The sequence below is a fragment of the Anneissia japonica genome, unplaced genomic scaffold (assembly GCF_011630105.1).
Source record: "Anneissia japonica isolate Jap-2015-1 unplaced genomic scaffold, ASM1163010v1 scaffold288076_len169038_cov169, whole genome shotgun sequence".
NCBI lineage: Eukaryota > Metazoa > Echinodermata > Crinoidea > Comatulida > Comatulidae > Anneissia > Anneissia japonica.
Window position 1 is genome coordinate 149,431 of NW_022706475.1, and position 19,179 is coordinate 168,609.

Genomic DNA, 19,179 nt, shown 5'->3' on the forward strand with positions numbered 1-19,179 from the left:
CTCTTCTACTCTTTATGACGTCACTCAATCGTGGCGTTGAGTTTACACTCTACTTTTTAATTTCTTTATTTTTTACTTTCTCTATTTTAATATGAACTACATACATCAGAAAATCGGATCAATATGTTAGAGTAGGTTTAAGTATGCGTGTGTTCGATTGGTTCCAACCAACCAAGCTTGTTGCTGATTGGTCCAAGAAAATTTCAGAATACAAATGGCTCTCAGATCCATTGGTCCGGATCTGAAGTCCTGATTGGAAATCGTACGAATTTGATGTGAACGGTCTTACTATTTACCACAGAACACATTTTCCACGCCTTTTTTCTCCGGACTCCGGACCGGAATCCGGGCTTTATGTGAACGTAGCTTTACTCGTAAACCAAATTCCACGAAGAAGGAATATTAAGCCTATATGTTTTATTCAATTAGGTCTACACTTTATAACTCATAAACTAGACTTGAAATTGGTTAAGATGATCTGAATTGAATTATATCAGTTATGCAATTTTGATTTTCAATATACGATATCTTATTTTCAACGTTAATCTTATTATTATTCTCATGAAGACGATTGAAGCAACTCAATCGAAACGTCGAGATATTCTCAGGCCCATATCCAGGGGGGTTTTTTATGGTTTGGGAGAACCCCCCTTTTGTAGCAAACTCCCTCTTTTCTGGCGAAACCCCCCTCTTTAAATTTCCAAAATAAGTCCTCCAACCCAACTAATGCACTGCAGACCCACCCACACACAGATATTTTCAAACACAAAATATAGTATGTCATCTTTTAAAAGAAACATATGCGCCGGTAAACATAATACAATTATGGAATCGATAATATATCACGATTGGAACAAACAGTAAATTAACGACGTTCCAAGTGGATTCACCAAAGAACCAGACATTTGGCATGGATTCAATGTTGTAGAGGTTAGTTGCTATGAAGCTATCGTGAATCCACATAGCCAGGTTGCCGATAGCTAAATACAACAAACATTCCTTCAAACACGATTGATTTCTGTCCTCGAGAAGGCGACGTCGCACAGCAATTATAAGTGAAGTCTGAAGCCAACCTTCTACCATACCAGTCAATGATTCAAGCAGATTTCCAACACAAAGAATCAATTCAATCGTGTCGTTTGCCCTATGCAAGAGCTCTGCTACTGATGATAATATTGTACATATGTTGATGATTATTAATCCCACAATAGATATCAGACACAATATTTCGTTGTTGTTAAGATATTTTTGGCGGTCATACTTCAAAGGTGAGATGTACTTGAAAGCAAAATAAGCTACGAAACACATACAGAAGTTGGATCCGGCCTCAATAAAAATATACGCTACATTAGCATACAAAACAAACTTTCCATCATCATTTTTAAACATAAGACTGGCGCTGACAAGAAGAAGTATTGAGATCAACGTAGCAATAAATGGTAATAAATAAGACCGACAGTGGTATCGACGTCTTGGCGAACTTGTCGTATTCCTTTCAAGTCTCGACTGCGGCTGTGAATCAAAAACATCAGGCTCATTCACTAGTAAAGAATCGGCTTCCTCTTCACCAACGTTACTCTTCAGCGGGTAATTATTTAAAAGACACTCCCAATATCGAAAAAGAATTCCTGCTGCCATTATTGAATATTCCGACACAAATGGAACCAACGTAGACCGAACAGTTCCAATTTTATGATCTAACGCAGTTGTTGAGTTTAAATAACATGATATATGGCGTTCGTCTAGTTCTTGGATGTCATTGTTGATATCCATTGGTGTCCATTGTGTGGTGACATTTAAGCGTTCCTTTGCCTCCATCGACATAACCTCAAACCAACAACACATGTTGGCAGCAATGATTAGAGTGAAGGTATAGCGGAACCAGCAAGTACTCACCATCACAGCTGTCTTAAACACACGAAAGAAAATCAACTGAACTGTAATGAAGATGATGCGACTTACATCGAATATCAGGTAGATCACTAAAACTATAAAAGGCTCTCTATAGTGAAAAAGACATTGTACTCCCTGTACAAACCTGAAAATAGAGTACACAATAACGCCAGTACCGAATAAATAAATACCGTAGAAAGATAGTTGAATCTGACGCATATTTATAGACTGGTAATGTGAAATGGGAAATATCAGTATGCTACGTGTTTGCCATGATTTACGTCGATAGATGTATACGAGCATAACAACGACAGCGGCGAGTAATATGAGCGTAATAGTGCCATTTGAAACATCAGCTCTGATCGGTTTGTATTCAACGAATGTAGCAAAGCTGACGACAATGTAAAGACAGATGATATAAATTAACAGAAGCAGAGAAGAATAACGACCGTCCTCTTTATCAGGTCTGGTCTCAAAGTGAGACTGCTGGCCAGTTTGGAAGGGCTGCACTAATATATTTCTGATAGAACTACCTGCAGCCATCCTGTATATGCTTCCCATTATCACAATTTATGTCTAATGATATTACTAACAGTTTACACAATTTACACAAGTGTAGACGCTGTTTACAATTGAACAGAAACTCTGGTAATTCAAATAAATTAATCAGTCGTAAGTGAATACCAGTGTCTATGAAAATGGTTCTATGAAAAGGGCATAGGGGAATTGTGACAACGGAAGAAGGGTTGTTTACGAATGTCGGAAGAGATTAAGAAAAAACAAGAAATAGAAGAGGGAGCTAAGATAGACGAATGAGCAACAATAAGGATAAATGATAAAAAATTAAAAAATATAAATAGAAGAAAAAACGGGGAATGGAGTTTGTGTGATATAGCCAGAGGAAAAAATGGGTATTAAAGAGCCTTGCCCTTAATTGTATATCTTTTAAGACAGGGAGCAGCAGTTAAATCGTTTGGTCACTTATTTCCTATGGGAACAGAGTACTCGAAGTAGAATGTATATTCTTACAGTAATTGATGCCTCAACGGATTGAAAAATTGGAATAAAATTATTTAAAAAATCGAAATTCTAATATAGAAATTTATATAGCGCTTTTCACAAAGGATGCAAAGCGCTTGGATATGTGGGTGAGGAATTCAATCAATAATTGTTTCTATTGCATGCTCTTAATTGATAGCGATTTGTTTCAAGGAAGTTGTCTTAAAAAATACACAGTTAATATTATAATAACAATGATGCTGCTTATCGAATAGTTTCAATACCCAAGGCACAACAAAACTATGACATGATTTAGGGATTAAACAGAAACAAGGAAGTTGATTTGGTTAGACAATCGAGTTGATGTGAACTTCAAAAAGAACTTACTGGTTTTACCATCAGATTACTAGTACCTAGTACCTATTTTGATAAATTTTACTACTGTGTATGTACGGTATCTTTTATGCATTTTTAAACATGGTTGGAAACAAAATATTCTATAAGTGGCGGGCTTCCCGCTGGCGGATTTGATTTAAATTAAATAAATTAAAATTCAAAAAAAAACCACGTTGTCACAACTGCAATTAATTTGATATAAAGCAAATTAGGCCTATTTAGTGAGAATTTAATCTAATGTTATGTTATACTTCATTCATTCATTCCTTCATTCATTTATTCGGACAAAATCAAGATACTACTACTACTACTACTACTACTACTACTAATACTACTACTACTACTACTACTACTACTACTACTACTACTAATAATAATAATAATAATAATAATAATAATAATAATAATAATAATAATAATAATAATAATATAGAAATTTATATAGCATACAAAAACGGAAACTTCATGAAATTGAAAAAAGAAATTATAACAGATTTCGAAAAATTAATGACAAATCTGGTATAAGATAATTTTTTTTTAATAGTTCACACAAGAAATTACTTAAGGTGCATTTAAACCAGAAAATCGGACCGGCCTACTACACCGATCAAAATATCGAATCAGTGTGCAAGAATAGGGACGCTGGTGTTCTATGTCCTCCGAAAACTTGGAGTCTGCGCCCGGCGAAAATACTCTAATTTAGAGGTTTTGCGTCCTAAATCTATTATTCAGTGGCGTAACGCCTATTCGCTCTTGTGCAGCGGTCCGCATGGCCATTGCCCCCTATGGCCCCTTTACCACATGATCTTCGATCTAGCACCCTGGCTCAAAAGGGCTTTGTTGATACATAACAGCATAGCGTATCTCTGACATCGACTGCATATTATATATTCAGTGGCGAATTAAAGGGGCCCTACATTTTAAAATTTTAAGTCTAAGTGCCATTTCCGGCTAGTTAGATGTGTCGTAATCATACATTTTTTTCTCAGCCACAACCATGGTAGGATTGAGGTGTTATTGACATTTAATCAGTGAAATTCTCTCCATGGGCCCTAATAAACATTCTTGGATTCGCCACTCATATTATATACCGTAATTCATTTTGTCGTTAAAACATTTAGAATGCAATGACAAACATAATTAAAAAATGAGCACATCTAAAAATCTCACAATGGAATTGGCGACCGGCACCCAAAAGGCCCCCACACTAAAAAATCCACAGGGCCTTGGCCCCCATCGTTACGCCACTGCTATTATTCGTTTTTCAATAAACACTTCGAGTTTCTGCGTACCGTACTATATACGCGAACAGGCGTGGCGCCGTGAGGAGGGGATGGGGGGGGGGCACCGGGGAGAAAAAGCACAATTCGTCGGGGAAAAAATTAGGCCTAGGCCTATATGTATTTTCTACATATAAGTAGACTCTAAAATCGGTTAAATAAGCCTTTGAAACCCTTAAATTGTCAAAATTGTTTCCGGGGATTCGGTCCCTGGACCACTATCGGAACCTTTAATCGAAGATCAAACACGTCAACTTTGCTTTCGTCGAGGACATCTTACCTCTCGTCGGGGACATTGGGCCCTCCCGTCGGGGACCTTATTCAATTCAATTTTATTCAATTACACTTTATAACTCATAAACAAGACTTTAAATTGATTGACAATGTAATTGATGATCTGAAATCTATATCTCAATTATGCAACAAGTAACAAGTAATTTTGATTTTCAATTTACGATATCTTGTTTCTCGTCAACCTATAGCAATTGGCCCAATTATATTTATTATTTTTATATGAATTATTTAAATGATCTACATTCGAATAGGACTACTCGCATTATTTGAATTTTCCTTTTATGTTTAGTGTATATTTCTCTGTTATATGAAATAATAAAATTCTAGGAAAATAATATATAGGCCTAAGCCATTATGTTCTAATAATATCAAATTTGTTAAGAACAACAGTAGATAATTTGAGTTTGAGTCAAGATATATACAAATCTACTTTTTCAAGAATTTTAGTTTGAGTGATATTTGAGTGATGTTATCACTGTAAGTGATAACATTTCAAAAGAGACGACCAAAATAAACGGTACGGCATTTTTTGGGTGGGAATGTTCACATTAAAAAGTATAATGTTATTTATTATGTACTGTCCCATGCAAACTACAAAAACAATCATAAAAAATATCTTTAATAGGCCTATTTGTGCTTTTCATATCAAATTGGTCCTATTGTCATCTTTTAAAGGAAACATATGCGCCAGTAAACATAATAAAAGAATGGAATCGATAATATATCACGACTGTAAAAAATATTAAATGAACGACATTCCAAGTGGATTCACCAAAGAACCAGACATTTGGCATGGATTCAACGTTGTAAAGGTTAGTTGCTATGAAGCTATCGTGGATCCACATAGCCAGGTTGCCGATAGCTAAATACAACAAACATTCCTTCAAACACGATTGATTTCTGTCCTCGAGAAGGCGGCGACGCACAGCAATTATAAGTGAAGTCTGAAGCCAACCTTCTACCATACCAGTCAATGCTTCAAGAAGATTTCCAACACAAACAATCGATTCCATCGTGTCGTCTGTCCTACGCAAAAGCTCTGCTACTGATGATAATATTGTACATATGCTGATGATTATTAATCCCACAATAGATATCAGACACAATATTTCGTGGTTGTTAAGATATTTTTGACGACCATACTTCAAATGTGAGATGTACTTGAAAGCAAAATATGCTACGAAACACATACAGAGGTTGGATCCAGTCTCAATAAAAATATACGCTATATTAGCAGACAAAGCAAACGTTCCATCATCCTTAAACATAAGACTGGCGCTGACAAGAAGAAGTATTGAGATCAACGTAGCAATAAATGGTAATAAATAAGATCGACAGTGGTATCGACGTCTTGGCGAACTTGTCGTATTCCTTTGAGGTCTCGACTGCGGCTGTGAATCAAAAACATCAGACTCATTCTCTAGTAAAGAATCGGCTTCCTCTTCACCAACGTTACTCCTCAGCGGGTAATTATTTGAAAGACACTCCCAATATCGAAAAAGAATTCCTGCTGCCATTATTGAATATTCTGATACAAATGGAACCAACGTAGACCGAACAGTTCCAATTTTATGATCTAACGCAGTTGTTGAGTTATAACATGATATATGACGTTCGTCTAGTTCCTGAATGTCATTGTTGATACTCACTGGCGTCCATTGTGTGGTGACATTTAAGCGTTCCATTGCCTCCATTGACATAACCTCAAACCAACAACACATGTTGGCAGCAATGATTATAATGAAGGTATAGCGGAACCAGCAAGTACTCACCATCACAGCTGTCTTAAACACACGAAAGAAAATCATCTGAACTGTAATAAAGATGATGCGACTTACGTCGAATATCAGGTAGATCACTAAGACTATAAAATGCTCTTTATAATGAAAAAAATTAAGACATTGTACTACCTGTAGAAATCTGAAAATAGAGTACACAATGACGCCAGTGCCGAATAAATAGATACCGTACAAAGAAAGTTGAATCTGACGCATATTTACAGATTCTGCATCATCAATGTGAATAGGATATATCAGTATGCCGTGTGTTTGCCATGATGCACGTCGGCAGATAAATACAGTCATAACAACGACAGCGGCGAGTAATATGAACGTAATAGTGCCATTTGAAACATCAGCTCTGATCGGTTTGTATTCAACGAATGTAGCAAAGCTGACGACAATGTAAAGACAGATGATATAAATTAACAGAAGCAGAGAAGAATAACGACCGTCCTCTTTATCAGGTCTGGTCTCAAAGTGAGATTGCTGGCCAGTTTGGAAGGGCTGCACTAATATATTTCTGATAGAACTACTTGCATCCATTTTGCATATGCTTCCCATTATCACAACTTGTGTCTAGGCCTAATGCGATTACCAAGTAACATTTCACCCAAGAGGTTTGTGTAAACGCAAATCGAGTAGAAACTCTGGCAATTGAAACAAGGAAAAGTTAAATAAGGTGCGATGTTACTGTAACGAAAATGGATCAATCTTAGTGAATACCAGTGTCTATGAGAATGGTTCTTGGAAGAGATTAAGGAAAAAGAGATGTAAAAAAGAGCTACGGTGGTTCAATGAGATGTCAGCAACAATAATGATAAAAAATAATAATCAATATTATAAGAAAATAATTGAAAAAAGACGAAAAAAATAAAAATGAAAATACATTTTGAGTGATATAACAGAGGAAAAAATATGAGTACTACAGAGCCTTTCCTCGTATATATTTTATAAGACAGGGAGTAGCAGAAAAAAGTTTGGTCACTGGATTTCCTATATATTCTTTTGAATAAAACTATAATCGTTTGAATTTGCATGCTCTTAAGTGATAGAATTTGGTTTCAAGGAAGCTGTCAGCTAAATTATAACAATGATGATGTTGCTCATTAATTGAACGGTTTTAATACCCAAAGTCCAGCAAAACTATGACATGGTTTAGGAATGAACAGAAACAAGGAAGTTGGTTTAGTTTTTTGTGACTATCAAGTTGATATGAACTTCTACAATACAAATTTTTTTAGGCTGCTTTTGTGTCTTCCGGGCAGCTAGTGTCTACTAAGAGTCTTTGTAATGTATTTTGTATTGTATCTTTTGCCTGAACAAATAAAAGAAATTATTAATAAAATTTCCAGTTATTTGATATATGAGGAATACTTTAATAATAATATTGTAAGCAACAACAAGCCACATCTGGATAGACATAAAATTCAAAATATGGTGGATGATTGTGAATTCTTCCATTGTTACAAAAATTACTTTAATTATAAAAAAATATAGCTAATTTAAATATATATTATTGATTGGGAAAATGGGGCTGGACAGCCTTTAATAGACCTTTCCGAAGTGTCAATCAAACTTAACAACTAACCAATCAGAACAGCGCTAGGAATGCGCGCGCGTCTAACAGACACGTGTTGTCCCACACACACACACACGTGTTCGTGTATGTTTTAACACTGCCGTCTTGCCGTCTTGTGGGACCTTAGCAACAGTATCCAAGGGGCGGAGCTTAGCGGAAAGGTCCATTGATTCCAATGTGGCATATCTTAAAGGGGTAGCTGTAATGGGGGTGATAATTAAATGAGGAGTCACAAAATAACTTATTTCCAACTACTTCAATGTGATTTTGTGAGGACATTTTTTGGGCCCCTCCACCACCTGTGCACCTCTAGATATGCCACCGATTGATTTGTCCTTACTTTGGTCCTCAGCCGCATTTACTCAATCTGTTTAAACCGCTAGTCTCAATACACTCACTTTCACATTCCAACCTCATTTGTTTTAAAATTGCTAATGCATGGATTTGTAATACAGTGGCGGATTCAAGGGGCCCAGCACCCCCCCCCCCTACTCCTAAATTGTTTTAACTTTTTTTTTAATGGAGATATAAAGTCTGAGAGTGCAATTTCAGGCCATCTAAAGGTGCCATAATCACAAATTTTCTTGCTATAGTTGGGCCGCGGTGATATACAGCAAGTCCTCCATCTGTGAAAGTACCTCAGGTCCGGCCCCCCCTCTATTTTGAGTTCCTGGATCTGCCACTGTAACATAAATCAGAAGATGGACCCAACCAAGTTGTGGTAGCCCAGATTTTACCCTTAATACCAATCATACATTTATTTCAAAATTTTTACTGGTCCATGGTGGAATTTTCTGACCTCTATAAAGCTTAGTTCCTTCGTGAGGAAAATGTTGGTGTCAACTCTGCTAAGATGTTAGCGATTTTTCCGGTGCATGTTGGCTACAGCCCCCGTCAACTTGGTATTGAAGATTTTTTGATAGTGCGTATTGTAATAGGCATCTAAGTATTTCACATTGTGTTAATGTGATACAAATGTCATTGTGCAGGAAGAAACATGTACCCATGAGACTTGATGCATATCTGACTGGCAAAGTTAAGCGCAAACTTAAGCTCCGTCCACACTAGGCCTATGTTATGTGACAAATAAAAGTGTTATGCTCATATTTGGGTGCGTCCAAACTATTATATGTTACGTGACAAATAAAAGTGTTATGCTCATACTGTATTTGGGTGGGTCCACACTATTATGTCTGTCTCTTATACACATCTAGATGTGTATAAGAGACAGGTATAATAGAAATCTAAATGGCATTAAATAAGATGAACAGAAAGCCTTTTACCTGATGAAGTTAAAGTCTCCAAAGGCATCAGGGCTTGGCTGAGAGTATCATAGGATATAACAGTCCTGGAATAACAATTGCACAGAAACAGAACATGTATCAATGGTTTACTACAATTTAAATATAAAAAGCTTTAAAGAACTGAATGTACTAAAGCAGAAATTATTTGAATCACCCCTCGTGTTCAGGCAGCACTCAAGAAAAAAATGTGCTTAAATACAACGGGCATTTCCTTATTTCTTTGAGGATATGCTGCAGTTTCGCCCAACATACACAGCCTGTGTAATGTTGGTATTCAAGCACAGGGCGGAGGTATGCACTTTATGGAGGGACTGCTCTAGTTCCATATGAACTGACGATGGGAACTCATTCCAGGTGACCAAGTTGCCTGGACGGCTAGAGTTACTTGTTGTGACCGTTCACCTTATGTCACATCAGTTTTCAGCTGACATGTAAAATAATAAAATTATTTATTTTACAAATACAATATGGTTTGTGGTGAAGCAACAAGTAAATTCTACTTCCCTTGGTTTTGGATAATAATCCAACACCAGTCGAAGTAGAATTCACTGCTTTACCGAAATAATACCATGTTGTATTTTATATACTGCACATCCAACTATACATTAGCTGTTTTAAGCTGTGAGGTAAAATTACGTAGTTCACATATGGCGAGTCAAGTGGCTGAGCAGTAAGGCAGGGACGCCGCTAGCTTCAGCCTTGACATCGCTCCTCGCCCATGGTTCGGTTGGTAGAACCAAGTCTTCTAAGACTTAAAATGGAGGTCCAGTGTATACATCTGGCTCACGTGCACTTTAAAGAACCCATTGCATCTTTCGGAAGAGTAGGGGTTACCCTGATGTTATGGTTCATTTCAGCCCGTTGTTGTGGAATGATATGAACATGTATCTACCATGAAGCTCCTATTTACGACAGCTAAGTAGTCACGGACCACGGCCATTATGCAATTCAGCACAATGACGCTGCAAGTTATGGGATATTCTACTTCCTTTACCTCCTACCTTTATAGGGTTTACATAGCCAGACTTTCGTTTTTGGCCGGCACTTTTTTCTCACGCATCTGAAAATATGCATACGCAGGGCAGTAGTCAAAAAATGTTGTTATTGAGTAATTAATCTTTATGAGGTATGGTAACTCCAACTACATGATTCGCAATATATGTACCTAAAGCGATTGTAAATGATTTCTCCAACATCAAATTCGTAACCGCTGTCAAGGATGGCGCTTGCCACATTTGAAGCTACAGTAAAATTTGGTGACTTCCTGCCAACCTCGGAGAAACCCATCATCAGCTTATCAGCATGAACTCTAAATTGAAAAAAAGATCAGTCAATTGAAATCAAGATAGAAATTCATCAAGTCATTTGGCATTCTAGCCTTGTGTGCTGTTTTAACATACTATAGCTAAACTAGATTACATATTTATAATTTGATGTGGCAAACCAACCAACTCAATTCTTTCAACAAAGTTATAACCAGCATTGATTTACCCAGTATCACATTGCAAAATGTGACGTGTTTTAAACTAACTGCGAAGCACTTCCTCAAATGCATCACAATAAAATGCGACGCAATTATTTGCCTAGAATTACCGGCTCAGTCTTCGGCAAGGCCTGGCTGTAAAAACTAAGAGGCTTAGTGCACAAAAAGGTTCAGAAAATTGTTTTAAAAACAGTCAAAGTCAAGTTGTTATCCAATGTTTTGGCCAAAAAATAGCACAATATGCTTGTTTACATCGAGTGTACACATACAATGCTACATGTACATCGTTATTCATGCAGCTAGTTTGAGTACGAGTCGGGCTTCTTTCCTGTGTACAATATTACCTAATATTTCTCCACTCCCTCCATTCTGCTTCTCCAGTATGTACCATACTAGCGTGGCATGTCATGCACATGCAGATGTGCAGTATGCAAATTATCTTACATTTTTTCTCGGCGCTGTTAGTCAGGCCGTACATTGCTTACAACAAATATGGGACAGTATGACAGTGGGAGTGAGACAAGCAAACGGACAGTGTTTGACAGTTGTCACAGTCGGTAAATTGGTAATCACGGCCAGGTCGACTTCTGCACGGGGTGGGTATAATATTATTGAAGGGAAATTCAAAGTAAATAAGGGAATATTATGGGGTATGTTTCAATGTTTTTTTTTTTCCTTTAATAATCATTTATTATCACTGCTAAAAAAATGCTATGCACAATTTTTGAATTGCTACACAAAATGAAAAGTGCATAGCACTTTTTGCTACACACAAAAAATGCTGGAAATCGAACACTGATTTTAACACATCGTACACTGTTCTGAAGGATTAGTAAAAAGCAACACAAATTATTATGATGCTTAAGTTCTGAAAAACAAAACACGTGACATGCCTAAATATTTCCATCACATCATTACATCATGACCATATATAGGCAAATCATGGCTATATATGGTCATGATGACATCACATCATGACCATATATAGGCAAATCATGGTTATATATGGACAATTTGATAGTCTGGACAGGGCTTTATAAACACCACATTCCACAACCCATCTAAAGACAACACTCAAATCACTACACTGTGATGATGACAAAACTCAGATTAAATTCATTTTTGCATTCCAATTCCTACATAAATGTATTCATCAACTTGAACTAGCCTAATATTTACAAAGAGCTAATGATTTATTATTTATGTTACTTACTTCAGAAATCAATGTATAAGGAACCTACATGCAGTAACTTTATGGGTAGATATTCTCATGTTGTAATTAGTTAAAGTCAGACTCCGGAGGAAAACAAATTTTTTGATATGTTGTAGAACTAATTTTTCTAAGACAGAAAAAAGTTGTTTGACGAAAAACTGGGGCGTAACCGCCCATTTTTACACCTTTTTCCCGCCAGTTTTTAAATATTCCAAAATCTGTTTTTAAATATTCAAAAATCTGTATCTCATTCACCGTTGCTCAGTTTTTATATCAAACTACATTTTTCTGTCTTAGTAAAATCAGTTCTACAACATACCAAAACGTTTTTTTCCTCCGAAGCCTGACTTTAAAGTTCAGCAAATGCAAGTACAGTAGAACCCCTCATTTACGAGCCCCAATTTTACGAATTCCCGATTTTACGAACGTAATATAAAGGTGATGACGTCATAAAAATTAAAGCGAAAGATTAAAAAAAAAAAACCCGCTCGAATTGTACCTGTTATTACCATGCAAACAACACAACACACCATACTATACAGTACTATGTAATTCTCAAGTGAAGGAGGCCCTCTAACGGGCCTCTTCAAAGTCAGTGTTTTTTATGGTTTTTTATCTATGGAAGTTGTGTTGGAATAATTCCACGATCTAGGTATTTAAGAAGGTAAAAATGTCCGATAAAAACAAATTTGTGCAGGGCCTAGAGTGGGATCAGAATGCTTAGAAGCTGCCAACTGTAGGCCTAGGCCCCCTCAGACTTAGCTGCATAAGCCTGTATAGGCCAGTGTAAGTAGTATCAGTGCAAATACACAGGAATTTGGGTCAACCCCGATTTTACGAATACCCGAATTTACGAACGGCTCTGGGCCTGTGCCGTACGTAAATGAGGGGTTCTACTGTATTCAAACAAACCTTAAAAGTTGTCCTCGGATTTTATCACCAATTGTGATTACTTTCGTTGTTACACCTTCTGGTTTCTCGTCAAGCGTTCGTTTAATGGCCTTCGATACACTGCTATGTATACCCCCGCAGAGCCCCCTATCACTTGACATACCAATGATAAGATGGTTAGGTTTGCTTACGTCTGCTTCAAGTTCAGCCTTTGAATAAAAATCTGAAAGGAAAACAAATCAAAATTTTTTACAAACATTATAAAATTTTATTAATGGATCCGCCCCTGATTTTTTATTCTAAATCATCATTTATTTACAAGCGGCAGGTTTGCTAAACAAGGTATAAAAAAAGTCTTGTCTAACACGTACATCAATATGGGTAATAAAATGTAATAAAATAAGAATATCGTTGCAAACTAAAATGCATTCGTACCTTGAGGTCCTGAGCCATATTGCCTAGCAGGTTTCAACTCTCTTTCTGCCTTTGTATACCTAGCTGCTGCTATCATCTTCATTGACTTTGTTATCTTCTGAATATTTTTGACAGATTTAAGACGCGCAGCAACTGTAAAAATGTAATAAATTATTGTAATGCTTAATAATAATAATGAAGATAATGATAATGATAACAATTAATTAAAAAGTAATAACAATAATTAAAAATAAATAGTATTTTAAAAATTTATGAAAGGAAAAAAAAAACAACCCATTATCAAAATGGACTCAAAACGTATATGATGATGATATGTAGAAAACTTTTAGCATTTAACCATTTACAAAGAAGATAAATCCTCTTTCTAATGTAATTATTTTTGTCTTTACACATCTGTACTTACTCTCTTTAAGTGTGGCCATGTTACGAACTTGCACCCTGTATCAAGAAAATTAATATGTTTCATTAATGTAATGTGATACATCTGACTTTGTCTAAATGAAAACATCTTCTACAGTAAAGTACTGTACGGTACAATATTATTTAGATTCACTAACATTACACATTATTTCTTGAATGAATACCAAAATATATGAGCATCTCAACTTAATTTCCTCCAGAGAATTTCATTGACATACCTACAAATTATTTTTGGTGTTAAGATTTAAGAGCAGAGAGTGTTTCACCAGTGCAGAAATGTAGTATCAACTTTCTGCAGTAGGGAAACCTGTCACAATATTATTAATCAATCTTAATCAGAATTTCAACAATTATCGCTAACAGTACATAAGCATAATTTCTCAACTGGCAATATAACCACTGAATTACATGAAAATACATTTAATACGAATAAACACAAATACAAAAGACAAAAAACATCTTAAAATTGTAAAAATTATTTAGAAAAAAACATTTAAATTCTACAAAACTAATAAAATATGAAACATTAAAGTTACAACAATTAGATTCTTAAATAATCAAATATTTACAATTAAAATTTATTAAAAATAAAGGCAAATAAGATATGTTTTTTAATATATGAAGAAATTAAGAAGGCCTATCTACCCTTGCATGGTGATACTTAGAACATTTTTGCATCAGTGTGGTCTTGCATGGCTCTATTTGGATCCATGTGTTGTTTAGTTGACTTTGCCTATTTACATTACAAATCAAATACAGTACCTCCTTGTCGTGTATATATTGTTTTTATTATAAATCAACTAGACATCACCATGTAATATGTACAGGCAGAAAATATAATCACCTTACAGTATCTCATCAGTTACTGCTGCTAAGCCTTTACTTAATTTGTACCTATATCTGTTTTTTATTGGTTCCTGTTTTTAATACTTTAGGTTTTAGTTTGTATTAAAGCCCCATTCCCGGCAAAATTTCAGTTGTTAAGAAAAATCTAATTTTTGTATAATGTTATAAAGATTTATAAATATAATAATAATATGGAATTGCTAGTTTAACTGAATTTAGATATTCCTAAACAGGAACAAAATATAAAATAAGATTGAAATTTGATTTTTTGTGTTCCACACAAAAAATAAATGCGGATGAATTTTTCATGTTCGATTTTGCAACAGGTCTGCGAAGAACAATAGCAGGCGCCGAAAACATTAGCCTATCCAACACTGCTAGGCTAGGCCTAGCCTTACCTCGATTTAGGTTGTGTTGTTACACATAAAAACGGGAAAGCCCCATTCCCGGCAAAATTTCAGTTGTTAAGAAAAATCTAATTTTTGTATGTTATAAAGATTTATAAACATAATACGGAATTGCTAGTTTAACTGAATTTAGATATTTCTAAGCAGGAACAAAATGTAAAATAAGACTGAAATTTGATATTTTGTGTTCCACAAAGTAGATGGGCTAGAGTCTGGACTAGCTTGCTTAGGCCTGTAGGGGCATAGGTAGGCTTAGGCCTAATTTTTGCATGGGGGACAGGACTTTGTGCAGGCATTATTTTACAGTCTGGGACTCAAAAGTGTCCTTATCCTTAGTCTAGGCCTAGCTCTATAGGAATAGATTTTGTTTTACCATTATTCTATAAAATAAAACAAAAATAATGTGTAGGCCTAGGCTAGCTTAGGCCTAAACTGTATGTAAGGCTGTAGGCCTATTGTAGGCCAAGCCTAGGCTACCTAGGTACGGAGGCCTAGCCTAGCTTGAGTGCGACTCCAATCAACTGTCTGACAGTGACTTACGCCCTGTTTATACTTGCAACGATAAAAAGCTAAAAAGCAATTTTTCATATGGAAAATAAAAGAAATAAGTTTTTACATGAGGACAATTCGATAACGACTCATCGTCTATACAATAAAAAATAATTTCACATACCAATTGAAATAACGTCGTAATCACTGAAACACAAAAAAATCGTAGTAGTAACAATGATTTTATCGTTTTTCCATGATTATGACATCACTTCAAATGATATGTCTAAATATTTTGGTACCGTATACATGATAAATCGTTATCGAATCGTCCTAATGTAAAAACTCCTGTTATTTCTTTTATTTTTTATATGAACAATTGATTTTTAGATTTTTTTTATCGTTATCATTGCAAGTAGTATAAACAGAGTACTAAGATGAGAACTAGGCTAGACCAATCGATCACGTTCTTACAACAAAGAGTCTAGGCCTAGCATACGAAAGGGACTAGGCCTAGGGCCTTGACTAAAATACTACAATGTTCACAGTCTAGGCCTAGCCTACACAAGTATTGAGGTCTAGGCCTCTCTACTCTACGGGCTAGCCTCTAGGGCTATAGAAAAAAAGCCTAGCCTAGGCAGCGTTGCAAGGCCCTACAGACAGTAAAATTTCCGATGAAAATCGATATAAGATCACAAATTAAACTAATATATATTTTTTGGTTTATATTAGGCCTATAAAGTTTGTAATTCTAGTTCATAAACGCTTACCCTGAGGGTGCAAATAGAGGTACTTTACTTGCTAACATGGCCATTTTTCTTACAGACTGACCGGTTATCAGAACATGCAGTGTAGATAGCCTCGTTTTCATTCGCCGGTATAATAGCGCCCTCAATCAAGTTAGCAATTGCCTTATCCCATCCCAAACCACCCAACCCAATTTTACAATCTGTATTTGCGACTTCTAAATTAGATAGGTCATTATAAGCTTTAGAGCTTCTTTAAACGACCCAATACTTCAAGCATGTATATTGTTTATAATTATATATTCACTTATGGTAAAGTTATCTCCTTCACATTATATGTGTGTGCGTCTACTGTTCCCCTCTGCACTTACTTTACCGTAGGACAGTTAAAGGTTTTTCCTTTAATACCAATCTTTTGGTCCCATAATATTTTAATAACTGTTTAATTACAATGAAAAAGTTTTGTTTTTAAACATAATTAATAATTTGAATGTTTTATAAATTAATCAATCATGTGGCTGTAGCATTTGTTAGTCGTTCAATTACGATGAAAAAGGTTTGTTTTTGAAAATTTGTAGCAGACACCTTGTACGATCAGGTGAAAGTTTTGAATTTTTTACAAATCATCTTGGTCAATCATGCAGGGGCGGATTTAGAGTGGGCCGGCCCCGACCACCCCTTTTGGAAAGTCAAAAAAAAAAAAAAGGTGAAGATAAAGAAAAAAAAAAATTGTTCCCTCAAAAAGGCCTCAGAAGTTATTTTTTCATCTTGAACGCAGAAATTTCGCGAGGGCATGCCCTCGAACCCCCTAAATACTGTTATCTCGATCGCCCTCCATTTTGGACATCTCTTGATCTGCCCCTGTGATTTGTCTGTAAGTAATAAAAATAGCAATTTATTTGTTGAGTGATGTGATGGGTATTCATTGTGATATTTTTTCATCAGCATTATTATAATCATCATCACTAACAAGCATTTTTGCCATTATCATGATGAATATTCTTGTCATTATCTTCCATGTCATCATCATGAACATTGTTGTCATTAAAATCAATCTCCATCATCATGAATATCCTTATCATCTCCCCACACCATCAACATTATCATCATTATGAATATCTTTTTCATTATCATCACCCCTCACCAACATCATCGAAGTCATCAATTCAATCACCATCATCATGGATATTACCCATAATTCTATCATCATCATATTGTCCTTACCACTGACACAGGCTGCCACAATCACCTTTTGTTGTTACTACATCGTCATTGGCAACTCTGCGCTTTTGATCATTTATTTGAAATTATTGCATTATAAATATTTTATTATTATTATTATTATTATTATTATTATTATTATTATTATTATTATCACAAAATATATGAAAAAAAACCCAACAAGAACAGTCACATTGATCAGTTCCAAAGAGAAATGTTTATATTTACAAATATCATACAAAAAATAATAGTCATCTATTATTGCTACTAAAATAAAAAAACAAAAAAACAAAAAAAAAAAACAAAAAAAATTATCAAACATAGATGACATTTAGTGAAGATAGGATCTTATGAAATAAAATGTTTCGGTTTTCAGGAAATGTAATAATTTAATTCAGATTATTTTGCTAATAATGTATAAATTACATTTTTATTAAATAATGTAATGAGCATGAAACATGCAAAAATCCAGTTATCTCTATGTACAATATAATAATAATAATAATTAATTTTATGTTTTGAATGCAGTGGCAATGACAAATGTTTAAGATAGGATAAAAAAATAAAATGTTTTGGTTTTCAAAATAAGATAATTTTGCTAATTATGTATAAATTAAATTTTTATTAAATAATGCAATAAGCATGAAACATGTAGAAGTCCGCAGAAGTCCGGTTCTGTACGTACAATATAATAATTATAATTAATATTATGTTTTGAATGCAGTGACCCTTTAAGTCATTAAGAAGTTAAAAAGTAAATTAAAAAAACTGTTGGAAAACATTTTTAGAAAAATTATTATTTTGAGAATTAGTGGACATTTCAAACAATATTTACAATGTACTTGGTAAATACTTCAAAATCATTTCATCTATTATTAGTATTATCAGTTTTATTGATGCTGTTGATTATTATCAACATTATAATCAAGACATTGTATATTGTATCTATCCCTTAATTAACATTTTAAAGATTAAATTTGTAGAATTTTTCTTTAAATATTCATATTTTGTTCTGAGTGTACAGTGCATCTAGCCAGCTGTAACTCAAATCTGCATTATTATATTCTTAATGTTAGAGTTTGAGGGCTCCTTCTATCCATCATCAAAATGCAGTGTGAGCAAAAAATCATTTTACTGGCATTCACTAATTACATATAAATCTGTATATTATGCTTTTGCTTCTGTTATACTCAAATAACATCACATTATACAAGACACGTTCAAGAGCTTGTTGCCGTAGTGAGGCATGAATATGTCACATTGGTATTAGCTTGGAGTCTTGGTGGAAAATTTTACTATATATTTTTAAAATGATACAAAAAAAACCCCAAAACAAAAAACATATCATGGTACATTGAAAAACAGGATGTGGTTTACACTATTACAACTCCAACAAACACTTGAAGTACCTACTTAGCTCCTTTAAGGAAGTATACTGCATACAACCTAATGTTAAACCTATTAATACGGTAGGTATTCAAACTGCTACTTACTTTTAATCC

The 19,179-nt window shown here is 34.8% G+C and overlaps 3 protein-coding genes across 3 annotated transcripts; all 3 read right to left on the reverse strand.

Annotated features, from left to right (window-relative positions):
• Positions 1-6: 6 nt before the first annotated feature.
• On the reverse strand, positions 7-2,442 carry LOC117106166 (proton channel OtopLc-like). The gene has a single exon (XM_033247515.1). It carries the CDS (start codon positions 2,434-2,436, stop codon positions 781-783), a length of 1,656 nt encoding a protein of 551 aa, XP_033103406.1. The 5' UTR covers positions 2,437-2,442; the 3' UTR covers positions 7-780.
• A 3,082-nt stretch (positions 2,443-5,524) lies between these two features.
• On the reverse strand, positions 5,525-6,583 carry LOC117106162. The gene has a single exon (XM_033247512.1). The coding sequence runs from the start codon at positions 6,581-6,583 to the stop codon at positions 5,525-5,527; it is 1,059 nt and encodes a 352-aa protein (XP_033103403.1).
• Positions 6,584-9,476: 2,893 nt separating this feature from the next.
• Positions 9,477-16,599, reverse strand: LOC117106164 (ATP synthase subunit gamma, mitochondrial-like). The gene is made up of 6 exons (XM_033247513.1): positions 16,481-16,599; positions 13,952-13,986; positions 13,549-13,680; positions 13,135-13,336; positions 10,692-10,835; positions 9,477-9,570 (listed from the first exon to the last, which is right to left on the reverse strand). The coding sequence occupies exons 1-6, from the start codon at positions 16,579-16,581 to the stop codon at positions 9,477-9,479; spliced, it is 708 nt and encodes a 235-aa protein (XP_033103404.1). The 5' UTR covers positions 16,582-16,599.
• Between the last annotated feature and the right edge of the window lie 2,580 nt (positions 16,600-19,179).